The sequence below is a fragment of the Felis catus genome, chromosome A2 (genome assembly GCF_018350175.1).
Source record: "Felis catus isolate Fca126 chromosome A2, F.catus_Fca126_mat1.0, whole genome shotgun sequence".
NCBI lineage: Eukaryota > Metazoa > Chordata > Mammalia > Carnivora > Felidae > Felis > Felis catus.
In genome coordinates, this window is record NC_058369.1 from 164208073 (window position 1) to 164228503 (window position 20431).

Genomic DNA, 20431 nt, shown 5'->3' on the forward strand with positions numbered 1-20431 from the left:
CGTATTGCCATATCAATTTTAATTTATTAGACATAAACTGTCATAAAACAACTTTTAGAACACATCTGTTACTATTCATAGTGTAATATAAAACTGGGTTGCTATATTACAGCACGTAAGCCAACAACTAAAAAAGTCTCCAAATCCATAAGGAAGTGTTAAAAATTACAGTTAAAAATTTATTTTGCCATTCTATTTTTTTTAAAATAACACTCTAATATTCCAATCAGGAACTAGAGTTTAGCCCATAAAATATTCCCTTTGGCCTTCCTTAAATGCTTACAAAACAAAACTCAATCAGAAGTTTTAATCTGCTTTATCACGAGGACTACCACAACAGATCTGGCAGTTAATTTTATGTAAAGACAGGTTATTTCCCAGGGGAAATGAAAACCCACTACAAAGTGTGCAGGGGGAGGTAATGGGAGCAGAATGTGTCAGCTGGGGCTTTCTTACGGTCCCTCAACAAATCTCGACAGCTGGTCTGTGGCATGATGTTGCAAGTACTCTCTAGTAAGTTAAGACTTGACCTCACAAGTCAGAAGTAAAATGCAAACACAGAATAGCTACCAGTGGCTCGAGGCACAGAGAAGGTAATGTAACAGCGAAAATTACAGTATAAAAAGGAACACTAAATAAGGCATACAACACATGGGGATTTCAGACTTTCAAAGCCCTCAAACTTCAGATACTAACTGAGATCAGTAAGTAAACAATGACGACTATTTTGTTTTAACATTAAATACGGGAAATCAGATGACTGGCACTAAAACTTTCATCTTCTCCTGATATCATAGTATTTAACCTGATCATAATTCTGGATTAAATCACTATTGAATATAGATCATAACTCACTGCACTTCTGTATGCTGGATATTTATCATGATTCCTATTAAGAGAAAATCAGCACAATGACCAGGGTACTAAACTTTTTTATACCTGGAATCATTGAAAGAAAAAAAGTATTAACATATTTCAATAAGTACATTTAAATATCAAACCATATAATAATAACCAGTATTTTTTATGTTCAGCATTAGAAATGCATAGACTCACTTTTTAAGAAAAGTTTAGCATGCTATGCTAACTTTAAATTCTCGTTTTTATAAATGCCCGCAGTATTATGAGAACAAACTCTTTCCTATAAATATAACTCATTCCTACAAATAAATTCTTTACTACTAATCATTGTTATTTTATTGGGAGGGGGAAAAAAAGACCAACAGTTCATTTATAAAGACTAATACATTGTTCTAAGATATTTTCTTTGCACAAGTATTTGACAGGGGAAACGGATATAAAAACCAACGAAATGACTTAACAGTCTATTACTAACCAATTCTTAACCAGTTTAATCAAATTTCTCCTTTAGTTTTTGCAACTAGTTTGTATGTTATAGACAGTAGCAGTAGGATGCTACTGTCTACCCTCAGGATGCCAGCGGCCCGACTTAGGCAAGAACATCAGGAGAAGTCAGCTGAAACACCCCCCAAATTTTAAGTCTACGACAAAAGGCAAGAGAAAAAGAATCCCCAGTTATATATTCTTACAATTTAGTGCCACAAGAGGGAAAAACTATTTTTAAAACCTCCTTTTCAAAAATAAAATAACAACCAAAAAAACAAGCCGTTTATCTGGTTTCTATTCATCAGTAACATATTTTGTAACTATTTACAATCATCACCAAATTAAATCTGTCTACCTCTAAATGAATTCCAAATTTAATAAATGTGCTTTATTCCTAAAGTCCATTAACTGTCTTATTATCATCACTTAATAATTGGGTAAACACTAAGTGTATATAAAGACTAAACCAAGGCTATTTTTTTACATAATTATCTTAGCCCATAAAAGTTTTCACTAAAAATCAACCTAGCTTATAAAATAAGTAAGTAAACAAAGCCCAACTCTATTTCCCAGGGCAAGTATTTATACACTCGCCATTATTCAAAGGCAGAACCAGACGATGTAAGATATAAGCTGATCCAGTCCATTACATTTGCTAATTACTGACAGACATTACAAGTTTTGCTAGATTCCCGATACATTTTATTAGGATGTGAGCACTCGATTGACTACGAAAGAGAAAGCTCTTCTACAGGTTCCAGCTCTGGCCTTTCAAACAACAAGATGCTGAACACGGTACTTCTAAACCTCCTTAAGCTGTTCCACCTTAAATTTTTTTTAAAAAGACTCTCTTTCTGGTTATCGTTTCATTTCCTACTTCAGGTCTTCAAGGCGTTGGCGGCAGTCCAAAAGAAAGAGCCAATCAAGTAAGTCCAACACAACAATGCCTGAGTACTTAAATTTGGATGAAAGCCAGATAAGCACTTGGATGATTACATCATCGCCCTCAAGGGGCAGGGCTGGTCAGCCTTCCAAGCTAAATTAATTTTTACACTTTCTCATCAACTACAGAAACTTCCACTCCCTCAACTACCAGAGCCAAGTCCACATATTAAGATGGCCTTTAAACAAAACTCGGCACTGTATTAAAAAAACTTTAACTCCAGAATTAAACATACTAGAGAAAGCTTTACGTAACTATAATGTTCATAAATACAGACACACATGTATAGTTACACAAATATCTTAGTAAATTCTTACTTCATTAAAAAAAAAAACCAGAGCTGCTTTTTTAACTTCTAACTTCAGAAAAGGCATTCTGAGCGTACAATTACTCCGAAAGCTAACCCTGTATTTTAACGGTTTATAGGACAGCTCCACGTTCTGTGAAACGTAAAATAACTCAATGACAAACTAAGAACACGGGTAGTGAAAACCACCTTGATTTGGTCATTCTGTTAGATTATATCCATACAATTAAAAGTTTAATCAGAGGAAGGAAAGAAAGACTTCACTGTTTTACTTTCTTTCTTCTTCCCATTTATAAATTCCATAAACTCCCTGTAGTTTTATGTTATGCTCTTTACAGGCTTCTTCTAAAGGTTAACTTTTATGATCACACTGACTTTAATACTTCAATGAAGATAAACTTTTTTTTAAATAAGAAATTTTGAGGAAAAGAGTGTGTGTTAGGACTAATGAGGCACAAAGCATCCTATTTATGTTGAGAACCATGAGAAATGACTCAGTAACAATCCCATCTACGTATTCACTGGCTGAGATGGAAATAAATTACATATAGCCTTGCATTCCAACCATTTATTCAAAATTGCTTACTTTCTCTGTCCTCTTTGTTTTCGTGATGCTGAGTTTTGTATTTTGTCACAGGTTCCATTGCTGCTGTCATCAATGTCCTTCTTGTTAAAAGGCTGGCTTTTCCACGGCAAGATAAACCCAGGCGTTACTCTAAATTGTTTTAAGTCTCCTTGTCCTAAGGAACTTTTTTCACCACAGTAACAAAAAGCGCAGAGCTGTTCACTGGTAGAAATGAAAAGAAAGAGAAAGAGAAAGTAGTTTCATTCAACTATTTTTCTAAATGACAGACTGTAGATACTTCTGCTTCAAAATTAAATATTATGACTGTAGTGCATGCTAAGCTTTTGAGTATGTATATGCCATAAGAACAATTAAGTTTAATAAGCAATTAAACATCTGTAATTCATAACATGACTTTTTAGAGTAGTAAACATACCAAATCAAAAAGTTCTAGTTTCGGGGCACACGGGTGGCTCAGTTGGTTAAGCATCTGACTCTTGATTTCAGCTCAGGTCAGTGATCTCACAACACTTTGTGGGTTCAAACCCCGCATCGAGCTCCATGCTGACCGCATGCAGCCTGCTTGGGGTTCGTTCTCTCTCTCTCTCTCTCTCTCTCTCTCTCTCTCTCTCTCTCCCTCCCTCCCTCCCTCCCTCCCCTTCTCCCTCTCCCTCCAACTCTTCCCACTTGTGTGTACACTCTAAATAAATAAACTTAAAAAAACATTCTAGTTTATGCTTAGAAAACCTAATTTCCTTTTAGTCGATTCAAGAAAATCGAAGTATTAAAAAGAATAAAGAAAGTAACGCTAAGGTTGGGAAAGAAGGTAGGGTTTAATGGCCACTCTATTACACACTAGCTCTGTAAAATATGTGATGACAAAGTTTTATTTAACCACTTGATGGACCATTCTTTGTGCATGACATACATACAAAGCACATTTGACCAAACATGGAGACATAAAAATATAAATTTAGGTGGTCAGTAATGAGGGGTGTGTGTGAAAGAGTTAAAGAGCAGTGGAAAAGGGATAAATAGAGCACAGGAGATTTTAGGGCAATAAAACTATTTCCCGTGATACACTGTAATGGCACATGCAGGACATTATGCATTTGTCAAAACTCCTAGAAGTGTAGAACACAAAGAATGAGCCCTACTGTAAACTGTGGTGTTTAGTTAATAATAGCATATCAATACTAGTTTGTCAGTTGTAACAAATGCACCACAGTAATGCACGATGCTAATAATAAGGGAAACTCAGGGAGGGAGGGGAGGCTGGGAATAGAAACTCACTCTACCATCTGCTCAATTTTTCTGTAAACCTAAATTTGTTCTAAACAATACTTATCTATTAACTACAATAAAATTAAAAAGCTAAAAGGCAAAAAACAATATATGCTTACGGAATAGATGCTTATTAATAAGGAACCTTAGAAAGAACAGAATTACAAGAATTGCTCCTTGAAAGGGGAACCCACTTACACTGTTGGTAAGAATGCAAACTGGTGTAGCCGCTCTGGAAAACAGTGTCAGGATTCCTCAAAAAGTTAAAAATAGAAGTACCCTACTATCCAGCAATCACACTACTGGATACTTACCCAAAGAACACGAAAACACTAAGTCAAAGGGGTACATGCACTTCAATGTTTATTGCAGCATTACTGACAATAGCCAAGACATGGAAGCCACCCAAGTGTTCACCAATAGATGAATGGATAAAGAAGATGCGGTGTCTACATACAATGGAATATTGCCGAGCCCTAAGAAAGAATGAAATCTTGCCACTTGCAATAACACAAATGGAGCTAGAGTATTATGCTAAGCGAAGTCAGTCAGAGAAAGACAAATACCATGCGATTTCACTCATATATAGAATTTGTTTATTGTTGGGCTTGTGTGTTTTCTTTTTAAGATCACATACATCTCTGACTCTACTATGGAAAATTTTGAACATAGACACTAAAGTAGAACAACAGTTAATAAATGCTCATGAACCCATCCATCAGCGTAACCTGTTAACAATATTTTGTGTTTCTCATTTTATCCATCCCCCCCTTATTTTATTTTCATTTATGCTGGAGTATTATTATGTTTTTGAAGTTTTTTGTTTTTCTTTTTTTTTTTTTTTCAACGTTTATTTATTTTTGGGACAGAGAGAGACAGAGCATGAACGGGGGAGGGGCAGAGAGAGAGGGAGACACAGAATCGGAAACAGGCTCCAGGCTCCGAGCCATCAGCCCAGAGCCCGATGTGGGGCTCGAACTCACCGACCGCGAGATCGTGACCTGGCTGAAGTCGGACACTTAACCGACTGCGCCACCCAGGCGCCCCAATGTTTTTGAAGTTTTTATTTAAATTCCAGTTAGTTAACAAACAATGCAATATGGGTTTCAGGTGTAAAACTTAGTGATGCATCACTTTCCTACAACACCCTGTGCTCATCACAACAATTGCCCTCCTTAGTACCCATCACCTATTTCCCCACCTCCAACCCCCTCCCCTCCTATAACCCTCAGTCTAATCTCTCAAGTTAAGGAAGTCTGTTTCTTAGCTCATGTCTCTCTCCTTTTCTTTTCCCTTTGCTCATCTGTTGTGTTTCTTAAATTCCACATATGAGCTATGTGGAATTTAAGAAACACAACAGATGAACATAGAACGGGGGGGACAAACCAGAAAACATACTCTTAACTCTAGAGAACAGACTGAGAGTTATGGGGGGGGGGGGGGGGTAAATAGGTGAAGGGGATTAAGGATGCACTTGTCTCGATGAGCACCAGATGATGTGTGGAAATGTTAAATCACTACACTGTACACCTGAAACTAATATTACACTGTACATTACCTGGAATTTAATTTTTTTTATTTTTATTTATTTGAGAGACAGAGAGAGCGAGCGAGCGCACAAGCAGGGGAGGGTCAGAGAGAGAGGGAGACACAGAATTCAAAGCAGGATCTAGGCTCCGAGCTGTCAGCAAAGAGCCTGACTGGGGAGGGGGCGGGGGGGGGGGGGGGGGCTCGAACCCACAGACCACAAGATCATGACCTGAGCCTACATCAGACGCTTAGCCGACTGAACCACCCAGGCGCCCCTAGAATTTAAATAAAAACTTTTTAAAAATACCAGAATAGGGAAGCCTGGGTGGCTCAGTCAGTTAAGTGATCAACTCTTGGTTTCAGCTCAGTTCATGATCTCATGGTTCATGGGTTCAAGCCCCACGTCACATACCACAGCTAGCAGCATGGAGCCTGCTTGGGATTCTCTCCCCACCCAGGTTCCCCATTTCATCTGCCCCTCCCCCGCTTGCACTGTCACTGTCTCTCTCTCTCTCTCTCTCTCTCTCTCTCTCTCTCTCTCTCTCTCAAAATAAATAAACTTAAAAAAAAAGAATAAAGAAAATTAGTATTTCTTAGCTTTAAAAAAACATTATGGGGGGACTTGGGTGGCTCAGTGGGTTAAGCATCCGACTTTGGCTCAGGTCACGAGCTCACAGTTCTTGAGTTCAAGCCCTCTGTCGGGCTCTCTGATGGCAGCTCAGAGCCTGGAGCCTGCTTTTCGGATTCTGTCTCCCCCTCTCTCTCTGCACCTCCCCCACTTGCACTCTGTCTCTCTCTCTCTCAAAAATAAACATTAAAAAAACAAAAAACAACAACAAAAAAAATAAACCAACTTTAAAGAAGGACCCAAATCACTAAAGAATTAGGTGTCAAGAGATGGAAGAAGTAAGGCAGTCATCTAAACCTCTCAGAGTAATTTATTAACTCTAAAGGTGTGAAAAAGGAAATTTCTGGCTTCTGCTTTGGGTGTAGAAAGCTGCAAAAAGCACTGCTCCCACAGTCAAAGAATCATCTCACCAGGCAATCTAAAAATTCACTCTTCGTAAACACATCAGATCACAGAAGTCACCGGGCAACCAATTCACCTCCAACTGAATGAAAGGCACTTCCGAAGACAGGTGGGACACAAGCATTCGCTTAATCTGGAGAAGAGGCCATTTCATGTCAGACAAGCAGCCTAAGAAGAACTCAGTTGAAACCTTTTAACAAACTGCTGATGTCCAAGCGTGAGACAGTGTGAGAACACAGAACACCTGTGACCCAGAGACACAGGTAAGCTGCAACCCACTCAAAGCGTCTCTCTGCCCCCCTCTCTGGGCACTCGCGCACAATGCTTGGGGCCGTGGCGACGAGTCCGGAGAATGTGCCAGTCACGGCCTGAAGCCCAGGAAGCAGAACAGCAGCAATATGGGGAAGGCACAAAGACCCACCCGGATCTTTCTCGCTCATTTTCCCTGGTGGGCTGGTGAGGGCGGGACGGCAAGAAGGCACCTGCAGCGAAGACCAGCTGGTCAATGGAGGAAGAGAAGGCGGGGAAAGGAGGCCCGGCCCTGGAGGAGGAGCAGGGCTGTGTTCTGGACGAGGACCATAACGGGCCTCCCCGGCCCGGCATGATGGCGGGATCCCCGAGAACACACAACCCAGAGACCAGAGCGCGTGGGGTCTGCCGAAGAGTAAAGCGGAAACAGAACAGAAAAGTTCTGCCAATCCGTGCTCTCACCGCAACTCTCACTCATCACTCGTGAGGATACAAAACAGTAGAGCCACACACTGGAACACACTTTGAAATTCTCTTTAAACAAACTTACCTTTCTCCTCTCCCACGTATTTACAGAAGTGAAATGAAAATCCTACATTCACACCAAAACCTAAGAGTGAATATTTATGCCAACTGTATTCACAATTGCCAAAAACTGGACCCAAATAGTCCCTAACAGGAAGTGGACATACTGTGGTGGGTGCCTCCGGAAGACAGAATCCTGCTCAGCGATAAAAAGGAAACAGCTACATATATAAATGTACAGGTGATATATACAATGGCACAGGTGAGTAAAAAGGCCAGGAAAAGAAGTTAAAAAGGCCAGAATCAAAAGAATACATACCCTACAAGTCCATTTCTATGTTATTGCAAAGGCACAAAACTACAAGGACCTAAAGCAGGTAAGCGGCTGCCACAGCCAAACAGAAATCAGGGACTTTTCAGTGAGATGGACTGTTCTGGATTTTGTCGTAGTAGTGGTCATGCCCCTGTGCACAACCATCAAAACCCACTAAATGGGTGAATTTCATTGTATATAAATTAAACCTCAATTTTTAAAATCAGGGGGGAAAGTTGGGGGCCCAAGACAAAGGAAACACGAATAGGAACTAGGGGCACCTGGGTGACTCAGTCCATTAAGTGTCGGACCGTGGGCTCAAGTCATGATCTCATGGTTTGTGCTTCTGAGCCCCACATCAGGCTCTATGGTGACAGCTTAGAGCCTGAAGCCTGCTTCTGTGTCTCCCTCTCTCTCTCTCTGCCCCTCTCCCACTTGGGCTCTGTCTCTCTCAAAAATAAATAAATGTTAAAAAAAATTGTTAAAATAACTAAAGCAAGAGAATGCTAGATGAAAGATGCAAAGAGGTATAAAAATATGACAAAGCATTTATACTATTAAGACTAAGAAACCAACTGAAATGCTTAGTTTGAATTCTTTCAAAAATATATTCAGTACAGCAAAGAGACATGAGGTCTGAATCTTAAGGAAAACGATCTTAAAAACAAAATATAGGGGCACCTGGGTGGCTCAGTCGGTTAAGCGTCCGACATCGGCTCAGGTCATGGTCTCACAGTTTGTGGGTTCGAGCCCCACATCGGGCTCTGTGCTGACAGCTCAGAGCCTGGAGCCCGCTTCGGATTCTGTGTCTCCCTCTCTCTGCCCCTCCCCCACGTGTGCTCGGTCTCTCTGTCTCTCAAAAATAAATAAAAATCTAAAAAAAAAAAAAAAAATTAAAAACAAAATATAATACATGATCAATGGGAAAAAATTATCAATCCAACAGAAAAAGTACTGCCTTCAGAGAGCTCATATGATAATCACAGAATCAAATGAACTGTTGAGAAACAAGTGCTACTAAGAAAAAACAAAGCAGGATTAATGTGTAAAGTGTCACGGGGACTGTTTGCTTTGTTTTCAGCCTACACTTTTATTGTGAAAAATGTCAAGCCTCCCCCAAAATGGGGAACAAGCCACGTATGGGTAAGGTGTCTACTCTCCTTCCAAGTGGAGATGCCAAGCAAACGACGGAGAGGAAAGTCTGAGCCTCAGAGAAAGGGGAGCCCTGGAAATACAAGCGTGGAAACAGAAGGGTTCGTTGGCACGCAGACAGGACTTGGCCATCACACTGGTAATGACCATTCCCAGCCAATGAGTACAGATGGCAGTTCACAGGCCGAGGACCCCAACTATAGAGGTGCGGAGTGTCCGCAGAAGCCAGCAAAACGTGAGGAGGCATGGGTGCCCAAAGCAAGAGTGAAAACATCTCAAGAAGATGGCAGTGGTCAACTGGTAAACGCTTTCACGCTTTTATTGACGTCTTTCACATGAGGTCTAAAAAACTCCAAGAATTAAAGCTGAATTGTACACAGACAGGTTTGAAAGAATGAAGAGAAGGAACGAGAGTACAAACTTACGTTTACAGGTAACTATCAAAAAGATCAATCGTTACGCTAGAAGCTCGGCGTTATTTCTTCAGCTAGGAAGAGTGAGCTGGGGATACTGTGTCCTCCTGCTCGGAGGAGACGAGGGCCACGTGACCGTCTACTGCTCTGTTGTACGATCACCTAAGCCCACAGACGTGCTTTACCCCAATCACACACAGAGACATCAGTCACAAACCTAAAAGTACTAAAAAAAAAATTCCATCCGTATTTACATACCAAGCTTGTACTCTGAATTCTCTCTCTAGCCAACTCCCCGCCTGTCACTAATGCCCACGCCAGCTGCTTTCCTTCTCTGACCTGATTTTGACTTCTACACCAACAGAGACCAGGGAGCTCGCAGAGTCCTCAGACACCGAGCGCTCGAGGACTGGGACTGGCCGTTTGCTGATGTCCACTTCCGCTTCAGCATCCTCTTCTGCAGACTGTTCTTTGATTTCTGCTGTAAACAAGAGAATATAAAAAGTCACTCGTGCACCGAAACAATCTTTGACGAATTCATCTATAAAGCGTACACTGCAAAAGAAGAATGAAAGAGCAACGGCAATACTTCATTAACACAGGGAAAGTTTCTGTAAGTAATTGATGGCATGGCTTCGATTTACGCTCTACTGCAAAATGATCATCAAAACAATGTAAAACATGGCACACTGTTCTTTGTGCCAACTGACTCAGCCAAGTGTCATCTAGTAAAAACTGTTAACCTTATTTTTAGGATTATAGTGGTTCATCTATAGAACAAATGCATTTCAATGTAACTCACTTAAAAGGTTGGGGGTGCCCGGTGGCTCAGTCGGTTAAGCATGTGACTCTTGATTTCAGCTCAGGTCATGATCTCACAAGATCACGCCCCATATAGGGCTCTGTGCTGACAGTATGGGGTCTGCTTAGGATTCTCTCTTTTCCTCACTCTGCCCCTCCCTCGTTTGCATGCAAGTGTGCGCGTGCTCTCTCTCAAAATAAATTTTAAAAAATGGTTCTTTACAAATAAAATCATTCATTTAAAAAAATCATTACAGTCTTAATTATCAGAGATTCTAAAAGTAAATGCTTAAACAGTGCCTGGGTGGCTCAGTTGGTTAAGCATCCAACTTCCAACTTCGGCGCAGGTCATGATCCCATGGTCTGTGGGTGCGAGCCCCGCATCAGGCTCTGTGCGGACGGCTCAGAGCCCGGAACCTGCTTCGGATTCTGTGTCTCCCTTCTCTGCCCGTCCTCCACTTGCACTCTTTCTCTCTCTCCCTCTCTCTCTCAAAAATAAATGAAAATGTTAAAAAAAAATTTAAAGTAAATAATTGAAATTCAGAGCACATCTGGACTCCATTGCCTTTTTCATTTATCCTCAAGACTCCAACCCCAGACACCTCACACATACTCTATCATATCAGGAGGCAACCGACCAAACACCACGGCCTCTAGTATCATGCTTCTCTCTGAATAAAAGTGACCCACCCCCTCTCTTAGACCGCATCACTGGACATTCACAGGAACTGCCCTTCCACCGGCGCTCCAGACGCAACTCCACGCTCCAGTCGGTCCTTCTTTTCTAACTCGAAATTTACTGAGACCTTTCCCCACCACGACTCCAAACAAAAGAAACAAACAAAACGCACTTACAGTCCTTCAAGCTTCTCTTCTCCGTCTCTGCTTTCTCTTCCCAGTAAAATTCATGAAATGGGACTTTGGAGGGACTGCACCTTCTCTAACGGACAGCCTCCCACCGCAGTGCTGTTCTCTCCACCGCCACTGCCAGCAACAGAACTAACAGTCCAGGGGCTACCCGCAAACCTTCAAACTCTGTGGAAACTCATCTGGCACTAAGGACAGCCTCCTCCTCAGGGAAATGTTCCTTCCCCTTTTCTAAGCGGGAGGTGTAACGGTTACTCCAGGCTTCAGAGGCATAAAGACTGGCTCTCGAGTTCCAGCTCTACCAGCTCCCATCTGTACGATTCGTGGAGCCCCCTCTCGAAGTCTGCAGACCGACAACACGACCATATATCTCACGAGGTGGCGAAGGAAAATTAAATGACCTAGTATCTGTCTCTTCAGCTGTTTTCTTTCAGACCTCTAAATGTGGAAACAGCCCCCGGGATGTCTTTTATGTGCCCTCTCTTCTTGAAGAACTTAATTGTTATCCAGGTTTTCAGTCTCCTCCGGACTTCATGGTCTTCAACTGCCATCTGTGGCCCCGGCCCCTCCCCTGAGTTGCAGACCTTACTTTAACTGCACTCTAGACATTTCTAGCAGCTTCAACACTAAATTCCACACCACATCTGATCTCGTATCTCTTCAGTCTGACTTTCCTCTGTGACTATCAAAATCTTCTAAATTCATAACGAATTTGAGGTAAGTATTTTGACAATTAATTTTGAGAACTATTAATTGTTCAGTTACAAAAACTACAAATAATCGTAAGCCTTGTCAAATCATAAAATGAATGATGAAATAAAGCATCGACCAGGCAGTCTGGGTTCTCCTATTTAAAACAGCATTGTTCTGGAGGGTCTGGCCGGCTTAGTCGGTGGAGCGTGCAACTCTTGATCTCAGGGTTGTGAGTTCGAGTCCTACACTGGGCTCAATTAAATTACTTAAAAATAAAATCTTTAAAATAAGTAAAAATAAAAATAAAATAGCATTCTTTCGTAAACCCGAAATAGAACAGTTAGCCATAAGCCAAGTGCTTGTGGGCCTATCAATCAGATTGCCTATCTGATCCACCCCCAGCCACAAAACTGACACAGAGTGTCTAGAATCAAATCTACAAATATAAAATATATTTATAGCAAAGGACGATAAAAAGATTTGCAAACTTTACTAACATATTAAATTTCTTTATGACAAAAGACACCATGAACAAAATGAAAAAGGACACCAGAGATTAAAAGAAAATACATGTGATTTGTATACACCGATAGGTATTCAAATCCAGAATATGTAATGTAAAGAATTTCACCGGTGCAGCAGGCATGGACAGAGGATAAAATCCATACTCTGTTTTACATGCAAATTGCAGTATGGCACTAACTTCTTAGCTACTGACTTTATTTCTCAACCTTCTTGGTAGCTAATGACGGCAAGTTCTCACCAGCAGAGGATGACCAAAAGTCCTCGTGCATCCTCTATGTCCCCTAACAGGAAGGGATTTGCCCTGGACTAAATGATGCTCCCTCTTTCCTGTGGGAAACAGGAACACAGACACATCAGCAACCCAGATGCAATGTTGCAGATGAGAACAACATTCTCGTGAAGGGCAGAGAAACAAGATGAAAGGAACGTGGGTCCAGAAACAACCACAGGGAGCAAAGATGACCCATCAGCCTGAACCTCTCACTTTCAGAAATTCTACATGAAAGAAAAGTTAATGTGTTTTATTTACACCACTGAGATGCCCTGAGCACATGTTTGAGGCCTCTGTTATAGCATTTTAACCCAAGCCCCAATTAACACAGAAGCCAGTAGAAGGAGTGGGGAACTGCCAAAGCAAACACTTCAAACGTGGGTTGGTGATCAGGCAATGAGAAGTGATACTGGAGTTTGGAAATCACCTGACCCTTTTTATGCCGTATTTGGTAGATCTGTGATCCGCAATACGTTGGAAAGCAGATCGGTGCCTCCAGAGCCTAAAGCCCTAGGGGAAGCATCTGGAAAGATCCAAAAGTTATTTTGTGTTGCCTGTCCTCTGCTGCTTTTATGACCGAAAAGAGGAAGTAATATGATTCTACCAGACACATGGATTCCCTCTATTATATTCAAAGCACTATAAAATGACCATATTTAAAATGCCTTTGAGGAAGCATTTCCTTTCCACCCAGAGATGCCCTGAGCACACGTGGACATGCTCTTTTTGCACCATCCCCCTTCCTCGGCAAGGGTAAGAGTCAAGAGAAGGAGAATAAGAGTACCTCAAAAGGTCACGAATCATGAGCCACACGGGCCAGGGTCATGTGCCATTACATCTCCCGGCAGCATTTTTCTCCTCAGGGCCCACTCTGTTGAGCCTCCACCCCCAAACTGAACTCCATCCGACGGGGTGCAGCCTGTCTGCTCTCCGGTGTGTGCTGCTATCTACCACTTAGAGCCTCTCGTCAAAATTTTTCTCCAAACTGTAGCACGATCCCAACTATTTCCTTATTTTCATCTCCTTCACAAGGAAAATGCACAACACTTTTAACATGTTTAGCAGCTCTTTTTGCTTATAACTAAGAGGAAACCAGTAGGCAGACTGTCTCTCCACGTGTGTCTGTCTCCCTGTCTCCCTCTCGTTCTCAAATTAGACCAGAAGGAGGTGGCAGGGTTAAACACGAATGTCAATGGTAGGTTCGCAGGTTTTCAGGTACGCAGTCCTTAGAAACTAGGCTCCCTGCATTTCAGAGGGGGAACAACAGACTCAGACTACAGGGAGTTTGTGCTTCTTGTTTGGCTTGGTTTGTCTGTTTTAAGTGGGATCTGGAACGGGCCTGACCCACAAAGAAGGGAACAGTAGGGCAGGCTTCAGGAGTTCACGCTATTCTCCTTCTGCTTCCAGCTCTTACTGCCACTGAGTCGGCCCAGGATCCTACCCTGGATCTGCTGAAGGCACGGTAGGGATTGATGGACTTTTGGTTTGGACTTTGTTGTTCTGGTCATTTGTCTTCAAAGGAATAAGGAGAAATAAAGAGGAATCTCATGACCACTATCTGGGGGGCCAGACCCGGCCACAAAATAGAAACTGAAAAAAGTTTCCCTAAATATGTGAAATGACACATAAAACTCTTCATTTAGCAGGATAAATTAGATCTTACTATCTGTCAAAGTCAAGGCAGGACAATTAAACTAATGTTTATGTCTCCCTCTTCTCCTGGCCCGAGTCTTCGAAAAGTTGCCAAAGTTTCCATCAAAAAGAATGAAATCTTGCCATTTGCAACTATGCGAATGGAACTGGAGGGGATTATGCTAAGTGAATTAGAGAAAGACAAATATCATATGACTTCACTCCTATGTGGAATTTAAGATACAAAACAGATGAAATAGGGGAAGGGAAGCAAAAATAATATAAAAACAGGGAGGGGGACAAAAACATAAGAGACTCTTAAATATAGAAAACAAACTGAGAGTTGCTAGAGGGGTTATGGGTGGGGGGTGGCTAAACGGGCAAGGGGCATTGAGGAAGACACTCGTTGGAATGAGCACTGGGTGTTATACGTAGGGGATGGATCACTGGAATCTACTCCTGAAATCATTATTGCACTATATGCTAACTTGGATGTGAGATAGATAGATAGATAGATAGATAGATAGATAGATAGATAGATAGATAGATAGATAGATAGATAGATAAAATAAAAAATCAAAAAAAATTGCCAGAGTTTCACAGCAGAATGTGAAACAGATTGCTCTGGTTGAAAATGATGTCATCCAGGGGCGCCTGGGTGGCTCAGTCGGTTAAGCGTCCGACTTCAGCTTAGGTCATGATCCCGCAGTCTGTGAGTTGGAGCCCCGCGTCGGACTCTGTGCTGACAGCTCCGAGGCTGGAGCCGGCTTCAGATTCGGTCTTGGTCTCTGTCTGTCGTTTGTCTGTCTGTCTGTCTGTCTGTCTCTCTCTGCCCCTCCCCAGCTCACACTCTGTTTCTCAGAAATAAATAAAAATGTTTTTAAAAATTTTTTTAAAGAAAAGAAAAAGAAAATGATGCCATCTAAATATCTAACCAGAGATGGTCTGGTGAAATGACTATAAACTCAGGGACAACTGACAGAATAGTTCTGATGCCAGTACTTGGTTATCCACAGTTCACTACTAAAAATGCACTCTACAACACCACCCTGTGCCTGTGTCTAAACCATAAAACGGCCCAGGCTCAGGCTCGGCTACTCTGCCAGCTTGCAGTTTTTGCATTTCAGAGCATTCTTTTCGTTCAAACGGCTAAGAGCCCAAAACCATGAAATGGGAGTGCTTTTTTACATTTTAAAACTTCCAGTGTTCTATTTTTCTTTGATATAAAATATTCCATGTATCTTTCTCCTTATTTTGAACTTGATCTAAAATAAAGGCAACGTTGCTTGGTCAGAAAATGCTTTAAAGCCACAAAAGTCCACCGTGACCACGGGGATGACAGAGAGGGGATTTTATCCGTGGTCCTTACCTGTGTTTCCTATTGAACCACTAGGTGGCACGTGTGCAGAGCTAACTACACTGAAGAACCTAATCACGTGTGAGGAAGTTCCTAAGAGAACATGTACAGCCTGTGCGTCTCATTCAATGGCACTGCCTAAGAGCTGTGTAAATCTATGGGGTTACAATGGCAAATTAGATCTAACTCCTGCCCTTACACAATGCCATTCCTCCCATGACTCTTACTTAACCCCAAATGGTTGCTTTTGTGAATGAACAGCAAAAGGCTGTTTTAGTCTGCTGTATTAGTTAAAATCAAAGGCTTGGAGTCAAATGGTCCAGAATCTGCATTTCCAAGCAATGTGACCTTGGCAAGTCAGCTCAGCTCAATTTCAGTTTGTTGATCATTTAAAAGATAGCTAAGACCACCTGGTATAAAATTGTCTTTAGGATTAGAAAAGACAATACGTGTAAAACATTCAGCCCAACGCCTTAAGTATATGGCAAATAAAGGTATGTGGTTGCTATTCTGATTATCTACATTCACACACTACATTCTATCTATTTACTTTCCCATCTAGTTGGGTATTACCCACTAAGATATCAAACTCTTCTTGATGTCAGATCACACATTATTAAATTATACTGTGGGAAGTGATAAGGATTAAGAGAATATCATCAGCTCCTGGTTCTGTGCTAGGAGGTAACAAATCATTATTTTAATTTTTTTAAATTTATTTTAGAGAGAGTGAGAGCAAAATAGTGTGGGAGAGAGGGGCGGACAGAGAGAGGCAGAATCTCAAGCAGTCTCCATGCTCAGAGCAGAGCTTGACACTGAGCCTGATCCCACAACCCTGGGATCATGACCTGAGACCAAACCAAGAGTGAGGCGCTCAAGCGACCGACCCACCCACCCAAGTGCCCCAATAAATCATGACTTTATAATGATTTGTACCGAACAAAATTTGGAGTAACTACTGTGTACCACACCTTCTACTCAAATGGCAGCCTGTAGAAAAATAGAGGCAGGGTTCCCATCCTCGATGGATCTAGTCAGTAGCTAGTGGAAGATAACAATAGGACAGCATACTTGTCAGGACGGATGTACAGGTGTAACGAGAATCAAGGGAAAAGGGGGGAGTACAGCCTAGAAGGCTTCAAAAAGGCATTCAAAGCCCAGCAAAAACTGAAAGGACAGGGGCGCCCAGGGGAGCTCAGTCAGTTGAGTGACTAGATTTCGGCTCAGGTCACGATCTCACGGTTCATTGGTTTGAGCCCCGCATCGGGCAGCACGAAGCCTGCGTGGGATTCTATCCATCTCTCTCTCTCTCAAAATATATAAAAATTTAAAAATAAAAAATAAAAATAAATAAAATTGAAAGGACAAATAGAGGTATGCCTAATAGTTCTCTCACTTAATTCTTCTCTTCTAAAAAAGAATAGTAATAGCTGATATATTATCCTCATTTAAATTTTTTTTTCAATGTTTATTTGTTTTTGGGACAGAGAGAGACAGAGCATGAACGGGGGAGGGGCAGAGAGAGAGGGAGACACAGAGTCGGAAGCAGGCTCCAGGCTCTGAGCCGTCAGCCCAGAGCCCAACGCGGGGCTCGAACTCACGGACCGCGAGATCGTGACCTGAGCTGAAGTCGGACGCTTAACCGACTGCGCCACCCAGGCGCCCCTATTATCCTCATTTAAAAGATAAGGAAACTAAAGTCGGACAGTGAAACCAGCCTGAGACAACACATCTAATGGGGAGCAGAACTGGGGTGTAAAATGAGGCTTGTGGGGACTCCACGGGGCAGGGCATCTTGCTACACCCACTGCCCAGCACAGTCTCTCCCTGAGTACAGAGTTTCCTGGATAGATTAATTGAAGGAGAAAGGTTAATATTTTACTAGCACCATGTTACGGAAGGAATCATTTGAAGATTCCTTCATGGAATATGAAGAATATGAAACGAAACCTGAAAATACGGTTTTTCTCTTTGTTTTTCAAGCACTGCTGAATAAAATTATCAAGATAGCATTTACCTCACAACCAAGTCGTAGAAATAATACGTTTTTATTTTGGACAATTAGGAAATTATTTCCTTCAAAGGTTAAATAATTCTTTGTATATACCCTAAAACTATATTCAGTAAACTCACCACCATAACCGCATAACAGACTATAAGATGTCAAAAATATTCCAGAGTCTTAAAAAAAAGAAAAAAATTAAAGTTCCAGAGTCTACTTATGGCCTCCCTTAACAATACATAGCACATTCTTTCAGAGCACCCTCTTTGAATGAATTTTTAAACTGTATTTAATCTAGGGTTCTAGGATGTTGGGAGGGAAAATTCATTTTTATTTTACTAATCATTGAAATTTAGAATTCTAAAAACTCATTTCATTTTGAATATATGCTCGAGCAGAGTGATACAGCGGTAGCTGTGGCCCTGTCACCAACAGAAAGCAGGTAACTTCTTACCACATTCAGTGTTTGCAGATATATCATTTACCCTCATCATTACTTGAAAATTACAGTAATTATTAAATAGAAGTTACAATTTAAGTGTAAAGCTTTTAAAAACACGTTATACAGTTACAAATTTGGCTTTTACACTTTTCATAAAATTTCAATCTAATCATTTATCTATACAACCTTAAATATTTTACTTTATTTAAAAACTATATTTGGAAAAGAGCCTGGGGTCAATGGCACTCCACTAGATCATGTGCTCTACAGAAACAGGCATCGTATCTGTTTTACAAACCATTCGGAGCAAAATCTGGATGATGTCCAATAAGTGATTAATTATATATGATGCAATATCAAGGAAACAGACAAATCTCATTGTCTACATATACATAAAGAATCACAAAAAACACAGAGAAAAATACACACAGTATTTTACATGGACTAGTATTTACTAATTATGTTAGCAAACACCAGCATCTATTTTCTACCTGTTACCCAAATAATATGCCTTCTTTTATGCTTTAGTCAAACATTAAATAGAGAAAAAAATTATTTCTCTCTCCTAACCTCCTTTACCTCCACAAAATGGTGATACCATTCATGCTTCCCTTATACTAAGACTGCAGAACAAAACACTGCTAAGAAAATGTGTAATCACACCCTTTCCATCTTTTGAACAGCAGTGGTCAAAATAAGACTGCGTTCTGACAGTCGTATTTTCCGTTGTGTTTGTATCTCACTGAACCTAGTGTATCCCCTACATCCAAAATGTGTTGTAAAGCGGAAGAATCAGCACTCTGTAACAGTCATCCCATCTTTATTCGCGAAAATACTTAAAATACTGACACTGATCAACAATATGAAGATAGTCACTACCGTCATAGATCCAGGTAAAGATTTCAAACATAAGCAACCAAAAATAAATACACAAAAATGTAAAATACTGGTTTTCTCTTGGAGTTAACACTTTTACAGCTAACTTAGTCTCTTTATACTTATCCATAATTCTATAAATTTTCACAAATATGCATTATTGTTATCATTTTAATGTGATTTTTTAAAATGCAAACACAAAAGGATTAAGAATAAGAGTCCAACAATTATCAAGAACCAAAGAACACAGTGACATTAATTTAAACAGTAACTGTTAAAAGTTATCTGCTCTCTGGATATTTTATTTAGTTGTTAAAAGTATGTCATTTAGTTTTCTATATGATTTTTTTAAAGTGTGTGGGTTTTTTTTTAAGTTTATTTACTTATTTTGAGAGAGACTGAGACAGCACAAGTACGGGAGGAACGGAGAGAGGAGGAGAGAGAGAATCCCAAGCAGGCTCCAGGCTGCCAGCGTAGAGCCCAATGCAGGGCTCGAACCCACACAGCCATGAGATCACGACCTGAGCCAAAACCAAGAGTCGAAAGCTTAAATGACTGAGCCACCCAGGGGCCCCTAAAAGTGTGTTCTTAATGGTTATTAATTGTTTGCAATTAATACAAGAAACTAAAAACCAACAAGTTAAAGATACATCTTCACCATATAATAGTTGTGTACAGCAATCTTCTGAGTATTTGGCGTAAAAATTCAATGCAGATAATACAAAAAGAATACTTAAAGAAATATCTTGACAGTTAATGTTCAATAAATGCTTACCATACCCTAGGTGATGGTGTAAGTGATTAACATGTGTTAACTTACTGAAGCATTACAATGATCATATGAAGATAGCTTCTAAGCCTGGGATTTTACACAAGCTACTAAGTTGGTCTGTTACTGTTTCATAGATGCTAGCAGAAGAAACAGCCCTGGATCAAAGACAAAGGACTTTGGGGTGCCTGGGTGGTTCAGTTGGTTGAGCATCCAACTCTTGGTTTCAGCTCAAGTCATGATCTCATGGTTTGTGAGTTCAAGCCCCCGCCATCAGGCTCTGTACTGACAGTGTGGAGCCTGCTTGGGATTCTCTCCCACCCTCTCTCTCTCTACCCCTCCCATGGTCTCTCTAAAAAATGAATAAACTTAAAAAAAAAAAAAAAAAAAAAGACCAAAGGACTTTATTACTCAATGCACAGCAAGCAGCACAAGCAGGAGGATACCGCTGTCAGTTCCCTTTTGGCCCCTACATCTTATGGAGGCCACACCATGGGCCCAAATGAATGCCTGTGCTCACAGTGAACTGCATTACGAG

The 20431-nt window shown here is 40.9% G+C and overlaps 1 protein-coding gene across 21 annotated transcripts in view; it reads right to left on the reverse strand.

Annotated features, from left to right (window-relative positions):
- Window positions 1–20431, reverse strand: part of KMT2C (lysine methyltransferase 2C) — a 285648-nt gene that overhangs the window by 163628 nt on the left and 101589 nt on the right. For 16 of the 21 annotated variants that reach the window (XM_023250761.2, XM_045053060.1, XM_045053050.1 and 13 more), the window contains 2 exons: window positions 9998–10139; window positions 3184–3384 (listed from right to left, as the gene is read on the reverse strand). In XM_023250761.2, coding sequence (XP_023106529.2) covers window positions 3184–3384; window positions 9998–10139 — 343 coding nt within the window. Of the gene's footprint in view, window positions 1–855; window positions 940–3183; window positions 3385–9997; window positions 10140–20431 lie in introns of those variants that run through there. The other 5 variants (XM_023250775.2, XM_023250762.2, XM_045053043.1 and 2 more) reach the window with 2 other exon arrangements.